Below are 21978 nucleotides of genomic sequence, written 5' to 3'. Positions count from 1 at the left end.
TGCTAGGGGGTCGGTCAGGATGAGAACTGACCTCACCACACATTCTCTGTGCCATTTTCACCTCTGATACAATAAAATTAAAGGTCTCTTTTTCCTGAGTGCTACAGGAAAGATTCTCCTAACTTAGCAGACAGCACTGGTCTCTGAGCCGTCCTCACACCAAAGAGCTGGGCCCTGAGCACGGCCTTCTTGCAACTGTAGCCGCCAACCCCCCCCCCCCCCCAGCCTTTGCCAGGACCACCCCAGCCCCAGGTCTTCTGCCTGGGCCCCAGGTGCCATCTGAGGGGCAGCCAGCGCACTGTGCCAGACATGGCTCCCACCGCCACCAGACCGTTCAGCAGCTTCTATTTTACAAAGAGAGAGAAAGATTTTCCAGAATTTCATGTTAATTGTCCTTTGAGGTTTTGCTCAAGGGTGACCCTTTTCCCTCAGTTATTAAAGTTAAAAACGAATACATTGGTTTTTAGCAAGAAGTCATGGACCAGAATCTAAATATAGTGTCTATAATTCTGCCCCAACCCCCCAAATTCTGATTTCACAGACCTGGGAAGAGACCTGGGCATGCGTAGTGTGGAAAGAGCATGATGGTGTGATTCTAACGCTCGCTGGGTTTGAGCACCCCTGTACTAACGTGAGTTTAAAAATACAACCTGGGACCACCATACTGAATGAAGTTTCATGCAGCGATGTTGGCCTGAACAGGAGGAAGACCTGCACTTAGGCTGAAGCTGATGGCATCTCCATTTTCACCCAAACCCGCTATTGGTCGTGAAATCCATTATCTTGTAACTGTATGCACTGATGGCTGAGAGAGATACACAGAGGATGCGGTGGGCTGATTACTTGGCAGGCAGCAAGCCTACTAAAAAATTTATGTCTTCCACTGCCGCCTAGTGGATATTTAAGAAATAGACCTGGGACAGACCGGCCCTGGCAACCTTCACCATCCCGACTCTTCTTAGCAGCAGGACACTCTATTAAGATAAGATGGTGTTAGGCACTGCTCCAAAGCTGTGGTAGTGTTAAGGTTAGATCATGCTTTGGATGAACTCATCTCTAAAGTGCCAGGGTTGTTGGCCAAGGCCACATTCGGTTTTCATACACTCTGTCTTAAATAATTGCAAGTACTCACCCTGCTACACAGAGTGCCCTACCTGTTTAAATTCTCCCTCAGTTTGTATAAACTCTTCAAATTTGGGGTAACTTGAATATGAAATCCTGGAAATATATACCATAAATATCAGTGATTTTTCTATTCTTTATTGTGTTTTTTGTATTTTCCGAAATTTCCATGAGGAAAAAAAATTAGCAGCAATGGCGGGCAGCACTGAGTGCCTCTGAACCCGCAGGTTTGTCATCAGGAGTCGCTATGGGCGAGCAGACACCTGTGCATCCCTGTTCACGGCAGCACCACTCCCGGCAGCCAAGGGCAGGGGCATCACTCAGCCATAAACAGGAAGGGAATTCTGACCCCCGCTACAGTGTGGATGAACCCGCAGGACGTCCTGCCACGTGAGCTAAGCCGGACGAAAAGGACAAACGCTGGCTGCACGGTCCCACTTCCACGAGGCACCTGGAGGAGTCAGGTTCACAGAGACGGCAAGTAGGATGGTGATCGCCAGAGACCGAGGAGGGAGTTCGAGTCCGACGGGCAGCGTTTCAGTGTGGGGAGCTGAAAGGGCTCTGGAGATGACCCATGGCGGAGGTGGCTAAACAACAGTGGGACTGTGCCTAGTGCCACCAAATCAGACTCTTAAAAACAGCTAAGGTGGGCCCTGGCTGGGGCGGCTCAGTGGATTGAGCGGCGGCCTGTGAGCCAAAAGGTTGCCAATTCAATTCCCAGTCAAGGCACATGTCTGGGCCAGGTCCTCAGTTGGGGGCCTGTGAGAGGCAACCACACATTGATGTTTCTTTCCCTCTTTCTCCCTCCCTTCCCCCTCTCTCTAAAAATAAATAAAATCTTTTTTAAATGGTTAAGATGGTAAGTTTTATATTGTGTGTACTTTCCCACCATTTTTTTAAAGTTGAAGTTTTAACTAAAAAAAAAAAAAAAGTAGCTTTTGGTGAAGTGAAAGACGGCAAATCTGCCTAGTCCCAATTTACTCTGGGAATTTCTGACTGTGTGACCTTGGGAAAGTCACCTAGCCCCCTGGGCTGTGTTGCTCTCACCTACAAAATAAAGGGGTCACACAAAAGTCCCTGGCTTCCGCCCTTAAACCGGTTCTGAATGCTGATTTATCTTGACTCCACCACAGTTGAAGGCCGTGTCACAAACACACAAGTGACAGCCACCGGTGGGGAGTCCGTCCTGGGCCACTGGGGTCAGCGCATCGGGATGATCTACACCAGCAGCTCCGGTGAGAGATTTATGATGCACTTGAGGAAGTCGGCTGGGCACCTGGGAGAAGCGAGCTAAAATATTTTGAGAGGGATTCAGCAACTGGAATGCCAAGCCACAAAGTATTATTAGCAGCGAGGGGCAGATAAGAGGACAATTTCCGAGGAAACACCGTGTCTGCAATACCCGTAATGTCAAAGCCAGTTAGAGCTGGCCTCCATCACTCAGGCGAATTTGTATCCAACCTTAGCAACCAAGACCCTTCGTGTCACAGGCCCAGGCAGCAGACCTTAAGCAAAAACAAGCCTCTGGGTGGACAAACAGATGTCGCAAAGCACATGCTGGACAGGGTGGGGGGACCAGCCCCTTCCCCTTCCAGCCTCAGTGGGTCGAGCCTCACACCCAGGACAAAGCCCCACTCCCAACATTCCAGAGAGTTTCTGAGTCAGTTGAAACGGAGGCCATCTGCAGGTAGGTGACCCAGGGCCAGAATGCGAGGGAGACAGGTGAGGCCGAGAGGAAGAACTGAGCAGGTAAGATGCTGCAGCAGTGGGTTTTATGAAGGCAAGAGAGTGGCGTGGGTTTGATGAACTGCAAGCGGTCCCGATGGCTGGAGAGCAGAGTGGGGCAAGAGGGGAGCGCACTGGAAATCTCACTGTGGAGACCTACGGGCGGGATGGCTACAGCGACAATCACGACATCAGCACACACGCCCGATCAGGCGCTCAGTACCAGTCAGGTGCTGTTTGAAGAACCTCAGGCATACTATCTCATTCAACCCTCAACAGCCCTATTTTACAGGTAAGAAAATGTGGGCCAGAGGATATTAAGTAACTAGCCGGGAGGCAGAGTCAGGATTTGTGTGCCAGCGGCCACGCCCCGGGAAAGCTGCAAGACCCGCCACTGTGCGGTCAATATGCTCAGCACTGGTTGGCTTGCAAGAATCCCAGTTAGAAAACCCTAAGTGGCAAAACAAAACAAAAGCCCCGCTTGTTTCATCACTGACGCGTGCCCTGGGTTTACATGAACAGTTTAAAGGTACTAACGTTAATCATTCCCAAGGACCGCTCCTGTGCCGCTCCTTGGCACGGCTCAGAAGGCCTCCTTCCTGGCAGCCAGCTCTCTCTCCCCAGCCCCCTCTCCTGTCTCTTCCCCGCCAGCCCTCTTTCATGCCTCTGCGCCTTCATTTGGGCTTCCCCTCCACCTCCACCGGCCTCTGCCCACTTCTTTGCCTGCAGAACTCCCACACGTCAGCTCAGAGGTTCCCTCTGAGAATTCTCTCCTGCCCTGCAGCCCCGCAGGCGGACAGCCACTCAGCCTTCTGTGCTCCCACAGTGGTGGATCTAATCCTTCTACACACACCTCTATAGCGCTATAAGAGAACTATGGACGTGACTTTAAGTTGAGAGCTCTACTGCAGTACAGCCATGTATTTTAGTCTATTATGGAAGCTAAGAGCACGGACACTGAAGCTAGACTGCCTCCAGAGCTAGGAAGCCCAGCACTGTTGCAACTTAGTAGCTACGTAACCCTCAGCAACTTCATTACCTCTCTGGGCCTCAGTGCGCTCACCTGCAACATGGGAGCAGTAATAATGCCTCTGCTCTGGGTTTGCTGTGAGGGTTATAAAAGGTAAAGGATGTGAAGTGCAGGGGCTATTACTATTACTTATTGTGGCAGTGCTCTCCCATCTGATGATGTGCTCAGTTAGGGAGAAGACCATGGCTTGTCTTACTCACCACTCCCAGCATGGAGCAGAGGGAGTACTCAACAAAAAGCTTGATCACCACAGCATTTATGAACCCAGAATGTCAGTTCACATACATATAGTTGACAGACTGCCAGAAAAACCATCTTCTTCTAGAGAAACAGAAGTGTTTCCATGGTAACAAAGAGGAAGGGAAAACAAGCAGGTGTGCACACACGTCTTCAGTGCTGTGTGCCGTCCGGCCTCGGTCTGCCGCATCTGCACACCAGCCCTGCAAGGACAGGGAGGCTCAGAGAGATAGAGTCCCCGGGTCCAGGGACTGAGCCAACGAGCAGGACAGTTATTGTTGGAAACCAAGATGAGAGAGTCAAAAGTCCATGATCTTTCCATGACAGCTCCATCCTTCGGGAAAACTCAAAGCAGTTGAGGTGTAGGAACTTCTGTGTAGCAGGCAGAGAAAGGAGGGAGACCGCTGAGGGAACGCAGAGCTTTAGCCACGCCGACCAGGGCTGCTCCTGCCTGAGCTGGGCCGGCAGCTGAGAGGTGAGAAGAGGCTGCACACAGGCCAGTGCCAGCTGCCAGTTCTGCACCCCCAGCCCACGGGGCCAGGAAGGAATGCTCTCTCTTCCCCTCCCTCCCTCCCTCCCTCCCTCCCTCCCTCCCTCCCTCTCTCTCTCTCGCTCATACATGCATACACATGCACTTACAAAGAAACCAGAGACTTGCCCAAGGCCACACAGCTAGTGGCAGAGCCAGAACTAAAGCATAAAATTTCCAGATTTCCAACCCAAAGTTCTTTCCACCACAGTCGACTGGTGCATCGAAGTCTTTCAGAAGAACTTTGGGAATGTGCACCCTCTCCTCGTTCTGATTAACAGCATCACATCTGTTTGGTGATACAATGAATCACACTGCTTGTCAAAGCTATCACCTTCCTTCCTGTCCAAATGTCCACTGAGGGCCAGAGAGTAAAGGAAGAGGAAGGCAGTCGCTGGGCCAGAAGGGGGAACTGGAGTGGCGGGCCTGGGCCCACGGTGCCCTTCCTCTGAAGATGCTCCCAGATTCCCCTGGCAGGTGACACAGCCTTGAGGGGGGGCCCTCGGGGAAGCCAGCCCTTCCAATCACGACACCCAAACTGCAAAGCGGAGCCTCTGCACATGTTCTGCCCCGAATTCAGATACTGCGGAGGCACTTCAGTGGCCCCAGTTTCAGTAAACAGCAACTTCATATCCCCATAATCTGCCCGTCGTTGGTGAACAATTAAAAAGCCGCTCTAGAACAAACATCCCTGGGACAATAAATCGTGTTTAACAGGAAGGAACCTGACACGAGCCCTCCCAGGTTGCCCCTCCACACCCGATGGACGCCACGTGACGGGAGTGAGGACCCAAGGACAGCTGGAGCACCAGCCAGGCCGGTCAGCCACCGCGCGCGCTCTCCCGAGTTCCCCTCACGTGTGGGTTCTGACCAGGCTGGCTGGGCCTGGAGCTACTTCCCGAGGGCTGTGGGGGGTCCCTGAGCATGGGGGCCCCCGGGCTGCTGCTCCCCTTCACCTCCACTGGGCCCACATATTTGCATGTCTGTGGCAGGCAGCAGAGTGCAGGCCTGGGTTCCAGTCTCAGCTCAGCCACCTCCTGGCCACAGGGCCGTGGCCGACGACCTAACCTGTGCTCAGTATCCTCCCCATCGAGGAAGAACAGTGCCCGGTCCTGTGGCTGCTGTGGGAGAAATACTATCTTTCATTCGGACGTAACACATCGCTCTTTTTGTTATTATTTCATTTTACTTTATCATTCTGCCTCGGTTTCCTGATTCCCTGCGGAGGCTCCTCCCAAACCAACTTGGCTGGTGTCTGGCGGCCTGCCCAGTGCTCCCCTTGATTACTGGGCCTGGCTCCCGCTGCCCCACTGTTTCCTGGTCCCCTGGGATGGCAGCCTCACATTTCCCGAACCCCCTGGGGCCACCCAGTGGAGTCCAGCCCACGGCCTGGTTGGTCTCCCCAGCCTCACAGGCCGCACTGCCCTTCCTCTCCTCCCCCAGTCTCCTACTGAGGTCCCAGAAGGCATCACAGCCAGTCCCATCCGAGTACAACGCTCGATTGCTGAGTAAGCTCCCCTTCCAGCTAAAATCGTTTTTCTAATACTGAGGCTTTCCTGCTAATGAACTGGCAAAATAATCTTTAGCTCACCTCCAAATGCACACAACTCCACTGTACTCAAAGCCCTAGCTCTTCCCCCTTCCAGCACCACGGTCCTCGTATGTCTCTTGCATTCTTGCCATACTTCACACACTGCGCTTTAAAAACAAACACGTGAACATCCGTGAGTGAATGCGTGAGTGTCCTGGTGTGCAGCCCTCCCACCAGGCGCCCTCCCTCCCGATGCCCTTCCGCCTTGGGCAGGAATGGTGAGTGCCAGGTATGGGGCCTGGCGCGTCACTATGTGCCGGAGAGCTAATCCTACAAGGTAAGTAATGGCATTTTCTTTTTTCTACTTTGTAACTACAGGTTTTCCTCATACCACATGGAAAACCGCAAGCCAGGAAACCAGTCCACTCTGAGAACCAGGCCGGGCAGCCAAGTGCCTGCCTCGGAAGCAGACAGCCGTGAGACCAATCATTTGCACCAGGAGAGTGAGGACAGGGTCTCCGCAAGCGCCGGATGGCAGCCGCCGGTGGAAATGTCAAGGAGAAGCACGCAGGTGTTGACATGTCGGGAATGACTGCGGCAGGCCTTTGATCACCATGACGCTCGTGTGTTCTCAATGAGCGTGCTGGCTGGATGCCACGCGGGGCCGGGCCTCACGAAGGAGCTCTTGCCACACCACGGAAGGCCAGCTCCGCAGGCCACCGTTCCTTAAATAAGGGAAGCAGGTGCCTCTACTTCAGCGGGAGCAGGTGCCCCTGGACAGGACCTTCAGCGAAGCTCTCCACGGGCTCACCGGAAATGTCAGCCCGGCACTCCCTTCCCGTCCCCTGGCCGATCACTGAACTTCGGCGGTCACCCGTAAGAAAACGTCCCTGCTGCCTTGATAAATCAGCGGGGGAGTGGAGCTCACCTCTCCGTGCGGGAAGACTCTGCTGACTGTTCCCCCAAATCCACTGCCCTTGGGGATATCTCACTAGCACTGTCCCCACCACAGTGGGCCTGGGACAGGAGGGGAGCTGGATCCCCTCCGATGCTCCAAACCGAGCACAGGCCCCCGCTCTTTCCCTAATTAGTTCTTCACGACCCCGATGCCACCAAGCGCGAAGCAGGTTTATTGACGACCCGAGGGGGGCAGGCAGGAAACAAACACAGAGCAGCCACGGCCACTAGATCGTGTCGTTCACAGACACTCTCGTCTCGGCATGCCAGAGGTCTTCGGCGCGGCCTTGGATGGCAGGAGAGAGTCTTCCCACACCCCAGGGGCACATCCGGGTCCCCCAGGGTCTCGGCTGAGAGACCCCTGACACGATGATGGCGGAGAGTCCGCCCTGGCTGGGGGATACCTGGCCTGTTGTGACCCACGAAGACAGGACAGCTGTGCCATCGCCACAACAGGACAGCATTTCAGGATCCGAGCCCACACACTGACAGCCACGGAGAGATGTGTACACAGCCCAGAAGGGTGTCTGTGACCTCGGCATCCCTCTCTGCATCCGCATGACGTGGCTTGTGATGAAGCCCCTGGCCCAGCGTTCCCAGACTTGCCTGACCGAGAACACCTGTAAATTACAATGCACCTGGAGGACACCGTCGGAGCTCACCTACATGTAGATGAGTAATGGGGACCGAAAGTAATTGCAACGTATAAGACTTGGAGATACGATGGCATTAGTCAATGGTGACATTAGTCAATATGAATTATAACACTAAATACACAACAATCAAGCTGAGGGACCATTTACTCTTTGGCCTTCACCTTGAATTTAAAGAGGCACAGTCTCCTTGGTGGGGGTTCACCTGGATAATTTTGAAAGTATCCCTGGCTATCTAACAAAGGGCAAATCCAAGAGCAGCAGAGATAAGTCTGCGTGCTTTTACTCCGAAAAATCTTTCTGCCCGGAGCTCCAAGCCCTTTCTAAATGTCTAGAGGCGTCGCACTGGGGCGGGGAAGGGGCAAGAGGGCAGCGGGTGCGGCGCTGGGTGGGCTCGGCGCTCTCACCCAGTGCTCTGCCTGGTGAGCGTCTGCTGACAGCCGATGGGGCGGCGTCACTGTTGAGTGTTACAGAGGAGGAAACAGGGCTCAGAGAGAGACAGAAACAGCCGAGGCCGCATGTGTGGAGTGGGCAGTGTCGGCACAGGTGTGGCCGGCCCGGAACCCGAGCTCTTGCCATGACGCCGCCTCGGAAAAGGAAGCCGGGATGCTGAGACTCAGCCTGTGGGTTCTCTTGTGGAGTCTCTCCCTTCCCACGGCACCAAAAGCTCTATGGGGACAGGACCTATGAGGCTTGTCCATCCTAGTAATCTCAGTGCCAAGGACAAGGCCAGAGGCTAGAACTAGAAAGCTCGGGAGACCTAGATACGATTTCGATGTTTCTGAAGGGTGGGCACAGAGTCCACAGGGAACACATGAGTGCCCTGGGGCCGACCACATCCAGCAGGGGCGGGGAAGGAAGGATGGGAAAGGTCTCAACTCGGGAATATTTTAAAATTTAGACCCTGGCTGGTGTAGCTCGGTGGATTGAGCATGGGCCTGTGAAGCAAAGGGTCACTGGTTCGATTCCCAGTCAGGGCACATGCCTGGGTTGCAGGCCAGGTCCCCAGTAGGGGACACATGAGAGGCAACCACACATTGATGTTTCTCTCCCTCTCTTTCTCCCTCCCTGCCCCTCTGTCTAAAAATAAATAAATAAAAAAGAATTGTTCCTTATTTTTCTCCTTTAAAAAACATTAATTTTTTTTAAAGAACCATTTATGAAGTTTGACACGATTTCATTCCAGGGTGGTAAAGAGAACGTCACAAAATGTTTTTGTGAAAGGGGGAGTGCACTGGAACACACCCCCACAGCGGTGAGCGCACTTAACAGCCACCAGAACGACACCAGGGCCTCCTGTAAAGCTGGCTGACACCGAGGCAGGTTCGGGGGGCACCGGGAAAGCCAGGGCACCTCGCTGCGGCAGCACAGGGCGCTCAAAGAGCTGCGGGGACCGCTGGGCGGATGCCAGGCTCCACTGGCCAGGTCTGGGGTCATCTGGGCTTCAAACAAGTAATGATAGTAAGGGATTATAACCCACTGAATACAACAGGAATCCACAAGTCCACACTAATGTGCAGCTGTAGAAAAACAATGAAAAAGCCAAGTTCTTCCTTGCAGTAGAAACTCAGCTCACAAATGCAGAAGGAACGGTGGAATTGCTCATCATTTAGCAGCCATCATAGTAACGGATTCAGGCGAGAGTCATTCACCGAGGTTAGAGCTGGAGGGTGAACGTCTGAGGGGTAACAGGATGTTATGTCATCCTGAAGTATCTTCCCTCAAGACTCGAAGGGGGAAACAGTCACTTTTCGGGGGAAATCTGGCAGACACCGCCAAATGATTAAAGTTACCATCACCAGTAATAAGACACATTAACATCATGTGTCCCCAGAAATGATGCCCCTGCAAAAAACACAACCCAGCTCCCAGGCTCTTCCTGCCGAAACCTACACTGAGGGGCAGTCTGCCAAATGGCCTGTGCTCATCAGAAATACCAATGGCGTGAAACACGAAGACAAAGAAGCTCTTCTGGATTAAAGGGGACCGAAGAGACACAGCGACCAGCGCAGGACACGGCCAGGGCTTTCCCATTAGGCATCACTGGGACCACCGTCAAGAACTGAATAAGCTCTGAACGCTATTAAGTTAGAAAACAGTATCGACCAATGTTAAGTTCATGATTTTGACAGTCACACTATGGCTATAAGAGACACTATTATTTAGAAAATACACACAGAGTGTTTAAGGGCAGAAGAGGCATCGGGCACGCAACTTACTCTCAAAAAGGAGAAAGAAAGAAAGAGGAGAGTAAACGTGGGAAAACATTAAGGGGTGAGCGCAGAAAAGCTCAGAGCGCTTTACCTGAGCGCAGGGCGTGCAGAAATTGTAAAGTCACTCTTACAACTTTTCAGTAAGTCTGAAATACAAAGTCAGGAGAAAATGGGAGACAGCCACCGGCTCTGAAAGAACAGAAAAGCACTGTCACGATATCTGTCCTCCGCTCTAAGTCTTCTAGAGAGCGCGGGGTTAATTTCAGGGGGAGGGGGAGGGGCGCGTGGTTAGGTGACAGGCGAGGACAAGAGAATCATTTCCTTAAGGAGGCCGGAGAATCGGGTTACAGCATCTTTCTGAGACCAAACTGCGCCTTCCCGTTGTCACCTTGCATTAGGACTCCTCCACGGAGCAATTACACAGAAAAGAAGCCGAACAAGACTCGGAGTGGGAGAGATTTCTTCATTTCTTTGGAGAGGAGGAGAGGAGGTGCGGGCAGAGCAATTTTCATAATTTCCCTTTGAAATAGGCACTGAGCTCGAGGTTGGGCCCACCATTTTCTCGCAGAAAATTAGGCGCCTCTACTCAAGTGACGAAGGCGACATCACAAAGGACTTTTGCAAAATGAAATGAAAGGACAAAAATTGAAGGGTGAGAGATGACCTTTTCCTCACTTTGGAAAGCAGGGCTTTCTTGACCTTTGAAAGTTCCCCAGAAAAATGTTTACCTCTTTCCGTCTTCTTTCTGAAAGCTGGCCCCTGGGGGCAGGGGGCGGGGCCGCTGGAGCAGCGGCTCCCTGGGGACCGCGTTTATCTCAGAGGTCCACGCACAAAGGCAGTGCTGCAAAGCAGCGAGATTTAAAACGCTAGGTGTACTGGGGCCAAATTGAAGTGCAGAAAATTAAACAATAGAGTTTCTACTCTTAAAAGTATTGCTGCAGTAGGCTGCCTTGGGGGGCAGAGGGTGGGCGGAAATCTATGGGGAAAAAGCTGAAGCTGAGCTGGGAGACCAGTCAGTCGAAGACAAGTCTCAGCTCTTTTCCTCTCCTAAATGATCTATCACCAAATAATGAGATTGTCTCAAGATTAGATTTTTATTAAAAATTAAAACAAGTCCATTTCCAATAAGCCAGAAACGCCCAGAATGCTTTGTGTGAGCATTCTTAGCTCCAGATTAAATTTCCATCAAAGACCCCAAACCCTCTTTCCGTATTTCTCCATTGCACACATGTGCCTGGGTGTCCCCCTTGTGTGGGGCACTGGGAAGATGGATGTGAATCTCCCAGCTCCCCAGGTGAGGGTGGACAGAAGGTAAATACATGTCCATTCACTGAGGGGATGCAGTATGCTTCTCATAGCACCCCTGTGGTGCTACAGGTGAGGCAAGTGAGGCTTGAAATAATTAAGTGCACACACAGAAAACAGTGAAGAAAGGATTTTAACCTAGGTTTCAATGACCCCCCCAACCCCCGCCTCACTATCTGTCGACCAGAGCACTGCCACAAAATGCCGTGTCTGGGGGTCCTGTAACTAAGGGAGTGCACAGAAGGGGGCCCAGAGGGACTGTCTGTGGGTCTGGGCGGCAGGACAGTGGGTGGGTAGTGGGAGAGGGGGTATTAGAAAAGGCCTTCCCAGATTTGGAGGCATCAACTCTGGCACAGGGAGGCTCAGGAAGAGTTTTTCAGGTGGACAAGTGCAGGAAGAGAGTCCCCGGCAGGAGAAACAAAGGTGTGAGAACCTGGGCAGAAATGAATCTTTCTGGATGGGCTTTCGAGGGAACCAACGGGAAGGATGTCTCGGGTAGGATGTGCGAGCCTCAGCCACTACCCGCCAGGGCTACTCAGAACAGAATGGGCAGACACAGCTTCTGTGGAGCTCCCGGGAGGGGTGAGACGGAGGTGGGGCGATGGCCAGGCCCCACTCGTCCCCTCTCCTGGGCGCTTCCAGAAGCACCTGTAGCACCGCCTCCATTACCAGTGCTTCCCCGAGCCCAGGGCTGCACTGACCCAGGATTTGCAAGAAGATAATTGACTACATAGGGCCCTTTGTGCTCCAACTGAAACCTCCGCGGCAGAAATTTGTGCAGAATTTTGACTCCAGCCGGGAGTATTACAGAGTCCAGGAAAGCCAGACTCACGGCATCACCAAAGGAAGGAGCCCTGGTGGTGCTGTGCGACCTCCTCATCCTGCAGAGGCAGCTCCGAAGCCTGGGGCGCGGGGGTCGGGGTGGTGGACAGCTTGGCCAGGGCACCACGTCCTGCTAAGCAGTGGCAGCAGAACATGCACCAAAAGCATGAGGAACAAAGCAAAAATCAACAGGCGGGAACACATCAAACTGGAGAGCTTCCACACAGCAAAAAAAAAAAAAAAAATTAAAAAATCAACAAAATGAAGAGGCAACCCACAAAATGAGAGAAGATATTTGCAAACCATATACCTGATAAGGGATTACTATTAAATGGTGTAAGGAACTCATCCAACTCACTAACAGATAACAATAACAATGTAATTTTTAAAGGAGCAGAGAATCTGAACAGAGAAAACATACGAATGGCTAATGTGCATGTAAAAAGATGCTCACTATCACCGGTCATCGGGGAAATATGGATCAAAACCACAGTGAGATGTCATGTCCCGCCTAAGGGCGTGGATGCAAATCGGCGCAGTCACTGTGTAAAGAGCATAGAGCTGCCATCTGACCCAGCAAGTCCACCTTTGGTTTTCTACACAAAGGAAATGAAACCACTCTCTCCACGAAATACCTGCAGCCCACGTTCACTGCAGCGTTTTTCCACAACAACCAACATGTGGAAACAATCTGCATGTCCATCGATAGAGGAACAGAAGAAGAAAACGTTTCGCACCCACCGGAATATTACTCAGCCACAAAAAGGAAATCCTGCCACTTGCAACCCCGTGAATAGATCTCGAGGGCACTGTACAAAGTGAAACGTACCAGAAAATGACCAATGCAGTCTGACACCATGTATGTGTGGAATCAAAAAAGAAGCCAAACTCACAGAAACAGCAGAATGGTGGTTGCCAGGGGTTGAGGGATGAGGGGAGACGTCGGACAAAGGGTACAGACTTCCCACCACAGCGAACCCTCTGGGGGGTCTCACGTGCAGCGCAACTACAGTTCACGGTGCTGCTTTACACACTCGAAAGTTGCTGAGAAAAGGGATCTTAAATGGTCTCTGCACAAAAAAACAATTGGAATCATGTAAAATGATGGATGCTCACTGACCTCCCTGTGGCAATCCCTTTGCTATATATGTATGTGTATCCAATCATCATGATGTAAACCTTAAAAACATATCACGTTATATCTCAATTATATCTCAAGAGGGCTGGGGGAAGGGGCGGAGCCAGGGCTGCAGCAGGTCTCCTGACCCTGGTCCAGTGTTCCACTCATGTTAAATGCTGCACCGGGCAAGGATACCTCGAACTTGTCTCGCACCCTCAGCACCTGGCACTTCGTAGGTCTCAGGAAATGTTTGAACAAAACCCAGTCCAAGATCTGAGGGCACTAGCTGCGGTGCAGTCATGGGTAACCTGGAACCACGAGCAAGTACCTTTGACCCTGGACCCCATCTTCTCACCTGTACATTGGAGGTAATGACAACGGAGGGAGGGGAGCAGAGGCCACGCCCATAAGAAGCACAAGGCGAACTGCGAAGCCCTGCACAGATGCCAGTTGCCACTCGGGCTATTTAAAAGGCCTTCCTAGTGAACAGACCTAAGTACACTTTTCTAGAGAGCAGCAGCTTCTTGACTTTTGGATGATACCATTTTTCCAGTAAACAAATTGAGCTATTAAGCGTGGGACACAAGAACAATATGATATATCTAAGCAGGAGGTGAAGTACTATTTTTGGCAACAAAGGCGATAGAACTCGAAGCAGATGGGGAGGTGAGACCGTGGCTCCTGCAGCGTCTCTGCCAGCGGCTCTGAATCAGCTGCCTTCTGACAGCTGGAGTCCCCTCACTCTGTCTTCAGTCTCCCACTGGTTAGGCACCAGAACCCTGGGCCACGGCACTGGCCTCCAGGGGAGCCGTGCTGCGGCACAGAAGGCATCTGGTCTCCACCACAGCTCCCAAGTCTGCTGCGGCGCATGTAAGGGCTCTGTGTGGGGTGGAGTCTGGGATCTCGGGAAAGGCCAGCAGCTCAACCCCCACCTCATCAGATGGCATTACTCTGGCTAAGTTCCTCAAGGCCCCAGTGTGGCCCATGCCCTTTTAAAGTGACAGGTTGGGTCAGGCTAATACCTGTGGCCTTGAAGAAGCAAGTAACTTCTGATGGTTAAACTTACAAGAGACAAAATTTTCAACCACAGCACCTGCATATTCATTTGCAATTCAATTTGGCAAATACACTGGACCTCCCTCTGTGCACCAGGCACTGGGATGAGCACTGGGGATACAATGATGAATATGGCTGGTCAGGGGCCCTCGCTGCCCTCGCTGCCCTCGCAGATCTTAGAGCAGGAGAAAAAGAGAACTAAACATGAGTCACTAAACAGTGTGACAGACTTGGGTACCGTGAAGGGAGAAAAACAAAGTGCCCCCCAGTATGTATATGAGAGGGGCAGGATACGTTTTACAGAGAAAGTAAAGGATAAGCAGGGGTCTGAAGAATCAGCAAAACCGGTCGGGTGGCAGAAGGCAGCCTGGGAGGTTGAGAGGGCCACGCAGGATGCGGGTGAGGAGCATGCAGGCTGAAGGAGACCGGCGGCGGAGGTGCGCTGAGGACCAAAGAGTTGATGTGGAAGGGTCCCAGACGAAAAGGCTGCAGCCACGTGATGGGTGCTGAGGCTGCAGAGGCCGGCAAGGGCTCGCCAAGGCCTGTGCAGGAGCCTAAACTGCACCCTTTGGGTGAACTTCAACCATGGGGTAACCCAAGGTCAGCCAAACCAGCACATGGTCTAGATGAAGGAAAATGATGCAGACAGTCAACCCACCAGAAGCCTGTTGGATAAGCGTGGGATTGGGACGAGGAACATACGGGTCGTTTTGCAGGTTTTCTTTCTGCTTCGACTCTGACCTACTTATAAGTCCACATTTTCCTAGTTCCTACAGGCAGCGGAGAACATTGTTCTCTGGGGATTTTGCACATAATGCATTGCATTCAGCCTTGAGGAGCTGAATCAATAAAAGCTAAGTTAGAAGGGTAACTGGAGAGGAAAATGGAAGAACCCCGTGTTTGCTGGTTCCTTCCAAGAAGCTGCAAAACCTTATTGAACAGCTTTTTGGCTTTATTCACTAAAAAGTTCTTCTGCTATGAAATATAAACTCCTTCACCATAATAAATACTGTTTTGATAACAAAACTGTACTTTTCTCAAATACCCAGATGGGAGACCATATGCAAAATAAACTCCAAGGAATTTTTTTTATTGGCCATCTGCTAAAACTGGGAAGGAAGCCTGCACCCTCCTCTGTTGTCACAGAAATTTCCACTGAGAACCCCACTGGCTTCCTCCTAGCGCCACCTGCTGTTCGGATCTGGGTACCGGTTTTGCAAATGGTTTATAGCAGGGGGGCGCGTGCACCTCCCCCTTTCTTAACGAAGTAAATTTAATCCTCATTAACGGGAGAAATAAAATACGCACAGAATGTCAGGTTCTAGAGTGTTTTGCAGCTACTCAGACCTCCTGCTGCTGTTACCGGGAATCAGGCAGCAAGGCCCACAGGCTGCGCTGAGACCGCGGTGCCCCCGGCCCTGGCCCCGGCCCTGGCCCCGGCGAGGCCGCTCTCCCACCCACTTAAGTGCAGCGTTTCCGTGAAGCCCTGGGTGTGGCCTGCCCCTCGCAGTGTAAATACAGGAATTCCACCTGGAGGGGTCTCTCGGAAGGGAACGCTGGCACAGCGTAGGAAGATACTTAAGTCAGGGTACGCCCAGCAGCATTCTCCATGGAGCCAAGAAATACGAGAACTACCTATTTAAATGCCCATCAGTAAGGCGATTTTAAAAGTCATGGTTCATATGATGGACTGCTACTATACCGTGCTAACGTGGAATGATGTCTAAAATATATGTAGTGGGGAAAAGTGGGTAAAAAACTATTGAGTAAAATCCCATTTTTTTAAAGAAAAAGCTGTGTGTGTTCCAGTGCATCTTTGTGTACATACACAAAAAAACTGGAAGAATAAACCCTGAAGTGTCCAGTAATTTCTGAGGCATGGGGACATTTCTTTCATATTTTTAAACAATATTTTTAAATTTTTTATTTATTTACTTTTAGAGAGAGGGGAAAGGAGGGAGAAAGAGAGGGAGAGAAACATCCATGTGTAGTTGCCTCTTATGTGGCCCCCGCTGGGGATTCGGCCTGCAACCCAGGCATGTGCCCTGACTGGGAATTGAACTGGCAACCCTCTGGTTCACAGCCCACGTTCAATCCACTGAGCTACACCAGCCAGGGCTCTTTCACTTTTTACATTACACATTGCTATGTTTGAATTCTTAATGTGAAAGTGTTGTTTTGCATTAAAACAAAGGGGATATTAAAAATAAGAAAGCCACTTTAAAAAAAAGTCAAAGTTGCAGCTAATGAAGCATTTCATCATCAAATACTCAGTGGATGCCCGTAATCACGCTGAGGTTATAAGCAGCCCCCCATTTAACAGATGGAGAAATGGGGCTGAGAGAAGAAGGGACTTACCCAGGATCCCCTGAGGACTAAGTGGTGGTGACAGGGTGTTCACGGTCCCATTCTGCCTGTCCCAGCCCCTGGATCAGCAGATTCTAAATTACTGTCATTTTAGAGACAAAGAAATCCTTTACATTAGGGAACAATCCAGTTTCAACTACCTTCAGCATCAGTCAAATGGGCTTTGCCACTTGAGAGCTTCGAATGCTACAACAGGAAGAGACAGAGCGGTTGCTAACCCCTTGCCCCTTTTACTGGTGATAAAGAATCTCTCTGAAGAGCTAAAATCAGGAACCTAACAGTAGAGCAACGAGCACTGGCTCAGGTTTCCACCTTTTCCACTAAACCTGCCCCCTCCCTGGGGCTTCCCATCTTGGCCACAGCATCCCGACCAGATTCCTGAAAGTACCTCCTCTCTGGTCTGGGGATGCTCTTGGCCTTGGATTCCACCTTCTAAATGTCCCTATCTGCATGAGATTCCTGTCTTAATGTCCTGACACAACCCTCAGCCTGTCTTTTGCTCAGAGGTCATTTCACAATGGCTCTAGCCAGTATAATAAAGCAAGGAAGAGAAATAAAGGGCTGGCTGGGAAGTGAGACACAAAACCATCCTATTCTCGGAGAACATGATGGTCTATATAGAAAATCCTATGGAACCTACAAAATAGGCTATTGGAACTATTAGCAGAGGTGAGCAAGGTTGCAGGATATAAGATTAATACATAAGAATCAATTGCATTTCTACACACTTACAATGAGAGAGAGCAAGGAGTGCTTAGAGGGAAGTGTATTGCTTTCATGTTTAAAATCAGTGAACTTAGGTTCCTTTTTAGAACAGCCTTTTATTTTAGAAGGGAAAGAAGAGTAAACCCAAAAGAAGTAGAAATAATAAAAATTAGAAATCAATGATATAGGAAGTGAACAAACAAGAGAAAAATAAAAAAATCATAAATTGGTTCTTTAAAAAAAGCAAAAAATTAATAACCTCTACTAGACTGATTATGAAAAAAGTAAACACAAATTATCAATATCAGCAATGATACATATCTTACAGATGTTAAAAAATAAGGAAATGCTGTTTTAAAAAATATTACTTCAGATTTGGCAATTTATATGAAATGGACTAGTTCCTTGAAAGACAAATTAACTATATTTTTAAAAATCAAATTTAGCGTATTCTCAGAAAGGAAGCTCCATGCCCAGATACCTTCAATAGTAAATTCCATCAAACATTTAAGAAATAAATAATAGCAATATTATATAAAATCTTCAAAAAGTAGAAGCAGCATTGGCCAACTCCTTTAATAAGGTTTGCCTGATACCAAACCAAACAACCCATGAAATGTCAACCTCTCGCATGATCAAAGACACGATTCCTAACAAAATACCAGCAAGTAGAGTTTAGCAGCATATAAAAGACTAATACATTAGAACCAAGCAGGGTTTATGTCAGGAATGCAAGCTTAAACATTTAAAAAATTAATCAGTGTGCTTGCTTCATCATATTATCAAAACAAAGGAAAAAACTCATAACATCTTAATAGATGCAGAAAGACATCTGACAGAACTGAGCACCCATTCATGGTGAAAAACTTTCTGCAAACTATAGAAGACGCACCTTCACCCACAGAATGAAGGGCACCTACACACAACCTCTGGTTCACATCACGTGCCACAGTGAAAGGCTGCCCGCTTTCTCCTGAGCCTGGGAACGAGGCCAGGGCGTCCACTCTAGTCACTGCCCTCCCACACTGTGTACGGGTCCTGGCCCAGCGCAGTTTAACGAGGAAAAGAAATGAAAGGCGCATAGATTACAAAGGAAGAAATGACATATTGATTCACAGGGGAATTAATCATACATGTAGAAAGTCCTAACAACTCTACCAAAAAAGAACTTCCAGAACTAATAAGGGAATCCAGCAAGACCCTATGGTACAAGCTCAAAATTAGTCAGTTGGATGTCTAGAACTAGCAACAAATGATAGAAAAATGAAATTCAAAAATATCATTTACAGTAGCATAAGAAAGGAAAACACGCAGGGGAAAACTAAAAAACACTGCTGAGATAAATAAGGAAGACATAAACAGAGAGAAAATCGGAGCGGTAACTCAGCACCACTAGCATGCCCACTGTCTCTGGATCGACCCGCAGACCCAACTCGACGCCAGAATCCCAGCAGGCGTCTTTGTGGAGGTGGAACAGACTGATTGGAAAATCGACCTGGGAATACAAAAGGCCTGCAGTGGCCAGACAGTTCTGAGGATAAACTAAGCAGAAAAAGACTGGCATCACTGATTTCAAGACCAGCTGTAAAGCCCGAGGTTTTACCAGTGGAAGAGTAAACACACAGAAGAGTGGAATGAAACAGAGTCTGTAAACAGGCCAAAACATGTATGACCCACTGGTTTTCCACAAAGATGCTGAGGTAATTCAATGGAAGAATGATGACCATTTCAACAAAAGGTGCTGACACCAGAATATCCACATAAAAAATAGCAAATTTCAACCCCAATCTTGTAAAATACACAAAAACCAACTTGAAATGGATCTTAGAGCTCAATGTAAAACTTCTAGGAAAAAACCACAAAGCATCGAATCTTTATAACCTTTAATTAGGCAAAGATGTCTTGGATATCACACAAAAGCACAAACTATTAAGAGGTGATAAATTAAACCATCAAAATTAATAACTTGCTCTTCCAAAGACAGTTAAGAATGGAAAATCAAGGTTAAGACTGAAAAGTGGGGGGAAATATCACAATACATATACAAATACGTCACGACACACACAAAAGTCTTGTACACAGAGCATACAAAGAACTCACAACTTAACAGTAAAATACTAACAAAAATGAGCAAACATTTTGAATAGACGTTTAATAAGAAATATTTGGCCCTGGCTGGTGTAGCTCAGGAGATTGAGCGCAGGGCTATGAACCAGAGGATCGGGTTCGGCTCCCAGTCAGGGCACATGCCTGGGTTGCAGGCCAGGTCCCAGCAGGGGACGCACGAGAGGCAACCATACATTGATATTTCTCTCCCTCTCTCCTTCCCTTCCCCTCTAAAGATAAATAAATACAATCTTTAAAAATATATATTCGGACAGACAACAAGCACAGGGAAAGATGCTCGACATCTAGACATCGGGGAGGTTTTAAATTAAAACCATGAAGAGCTGTGAGTACACATCCCCCAGAAAGTCTAAAATTCAACAGACCAACAGAACCAGGGACTGGCCACGGTGTGGGACGGGCAGAGCTCCCGTGTGCAGCCTCGGCAGCGTGAAGTGTTCGACCGCTCCGGAGAACGGCCCGGCCACTTCTTACGGAGCCAGACACACACCTGCCTCACTCCCAACACTCTTCCTGCCGCCCCAGTTCCTACGTACACAGTTGGTCCAGGCAGCTTTACTGATGAAATCCCCAAACCGGAGACGACCCTAGTGCCCCCCCGACTGGGGAGTGGATACACAAACTGTGGTACAGTCACACAACAGGACACTCCTCACCAAAAACATACCCACTACCGACACGCCCAACGAACATGGGTGAATCTCAAAAAACGTAATTCTGAAAGAAAAAAGAAGACTCGGAAAAATACATACTAGAGGATTCCGTGCACATGAACTGCCCGAATAAGCCAAACTAACCTGTGGTGAGAATGCAGACCAGCAGCGGCCCAGAACGGCTGCAAAGAGGCCCAGAGGAACTTTTGGGAAAGGAGGGAAACACCCTTCTCATTTACCTGATTTCAAAGGCGCGGCTGGAATGCCACTGAAATTCAGCCTTGCAAAATTGTCAGAGAAAGACTTGTAGAAATGGGAAGGGAAGGTGGGAGCAGAACCACACAAGTGGGAAACTGAGGGGTCAGTATGGGGAGCAGCTAACAGTTCACTTTATTTTTTAAAATTAACCTAATTGAAAGATAATTTGCATATAATAAAGTGCATTCATTTTAAGTTAATGCTCTAATGAACTTTGGGAGACCCACGTGACTTCATCCCATCGAGAGCTTCCTTTAAAAAATGACCACTTGAAGCTCTTTTGGTGCCTTACAAGTTATAATTTTATTACAAGTTTCATGATTTGCTATTAAAAACCAAAACAACCTGCAGGCAATGAAACAGATGATAAAAACACAGGCCTTGAAATCAGCTCTAGGTCTAAATCCCACTCCTCAAGCAAGTCACTTAATTTTTCAAAACCTCAGTTTCCTCATCCATAAATGGGGATAATAATATCAATACGACCAACTTTACTGTGAGGACTAGAAGAAATAATGTTACTCTTGCAGCACAATGCAGGCAGCAGGACCGGTCAGTGGGGTCACCCACATCGCGGTTAGGTGGGTACTTGCTGTCACCACCCTCAGAGGCGTGGGATGGGCCGTGCAGCCCGCTGACAGAGGCTTTGAAACAATCCCAGTTACAACCATTAACCACAATGACAATTCTGAATTCAGCTTCCCCGCTGGTTCTGTTTCACAATTATGGTGAAATTTCCAAAGTATTTCATGCTCAGATATATTGCTGTGACATGGAATGGGTGGCTTGAAAATTGACTCTGGACCAAATTTAAAGCAGGACACTTGGAAGGGTCCCCCGTCCATGGTCTGTTAGACTGAGCCCCTGGCCCTGAGACAGAGCCCAAGCTCCCCCTTTTACACCACTGGATGCTGGGGAGACCACACCTTCAGATTCACCTGTTTAGTCCCAGTCCCCTTGTGGGCTCAGCCACTTGTCCCAGTTCTGTCTCTCTGGGTCCCCAAACGCTGACCCCGGGATACAGCTCCAATGTCAGCGTCCGAACTGTCTCCTGGTGTCAACACCCACTTCTTCAGTTCACCGACCTGTTGCCTTACCTGTTCAATTCCCCAATCTGCCGTGATGGCTGCCAAACCTACTGTGCCCCATCCAACACTCCCTGGACCAGCCTCAGCTTCCCAGGGACCCCTTGCCCCAGCGCCCAGGACATGGTTGAAACTGCAGTATAATTCCCGGGCCACGGTGATGGAGTGGCGTGTACCTGAGCGGCAAAGAGCTGGAACTCGTCGGGCAGAATCCAGGAGCGAGGGTAGAAGTTGTACTCCTCGGGGAAGAGGCTCTGCATGATTCTCACAGCTCTGCTCAGGGTGATTTTCCGCACCATCTCCGTCATGCCTGGGGAGGAGAGAGCCGTGAGGCTTTCGCAACACACGCCGCCCGCTGTAAAACGCCATTACTTGGGACTTCTACAAGCACCTAACGACACAGTCGCTTATTCAGGCAGGATTCAAAAAAGGTACGGGGTGCTCCCCACAGCGGTGACCCATGGTTTAGAAAGACCTACCAAA

The 21978-nt window shown here is 49.7% G+C and overlaps 1 protein-coding gene across 2 annotated transcripts in view; it reads right to left on the bottom strand.

Annotated features, from left to right (window-relative positions):
• Positions 1–21978, bottom strand: part of TTLL11 (tubulin tyrosine ligase like 11) — a 190583-nt gene that overhangs the window by 129644 nt on the left and 38961 nt on the right. For both annotated transcript variants that reach the window (XM_037142176.2, XM_053656254.1), the window contains exon 3: positions 21672–21805. In XM_037142176.2, the coding sequence (XP_036998071.2) occupies positions 21672–21805 (134 nt within the window). The remainder of the gene's footprint in view (positions 1–21671; positions 21806–21978) is intronic.

This window comes from Artibeus jamaicensis, unplaced genomic scaffold (genome assembly GCF_021234435.1).
Source record: "Artibeus jamaicensis isolate MK-2021 breed Jamaican fruit bat unplaced genomic scaffold, CSHL_Jam_final scaffold_1964, whole genome shotgun sequence".
NCBI lineage: Eukaryota > Metazoa > Chordata > Mammalia > Chiroptera > Phyllostomidae > Artibeus > Artibeus jamaicensis.
Note: the sequence above shows the minus strand (reverse complement) of the source record. Positions and strands in the feature narration are given on the sequence as shown.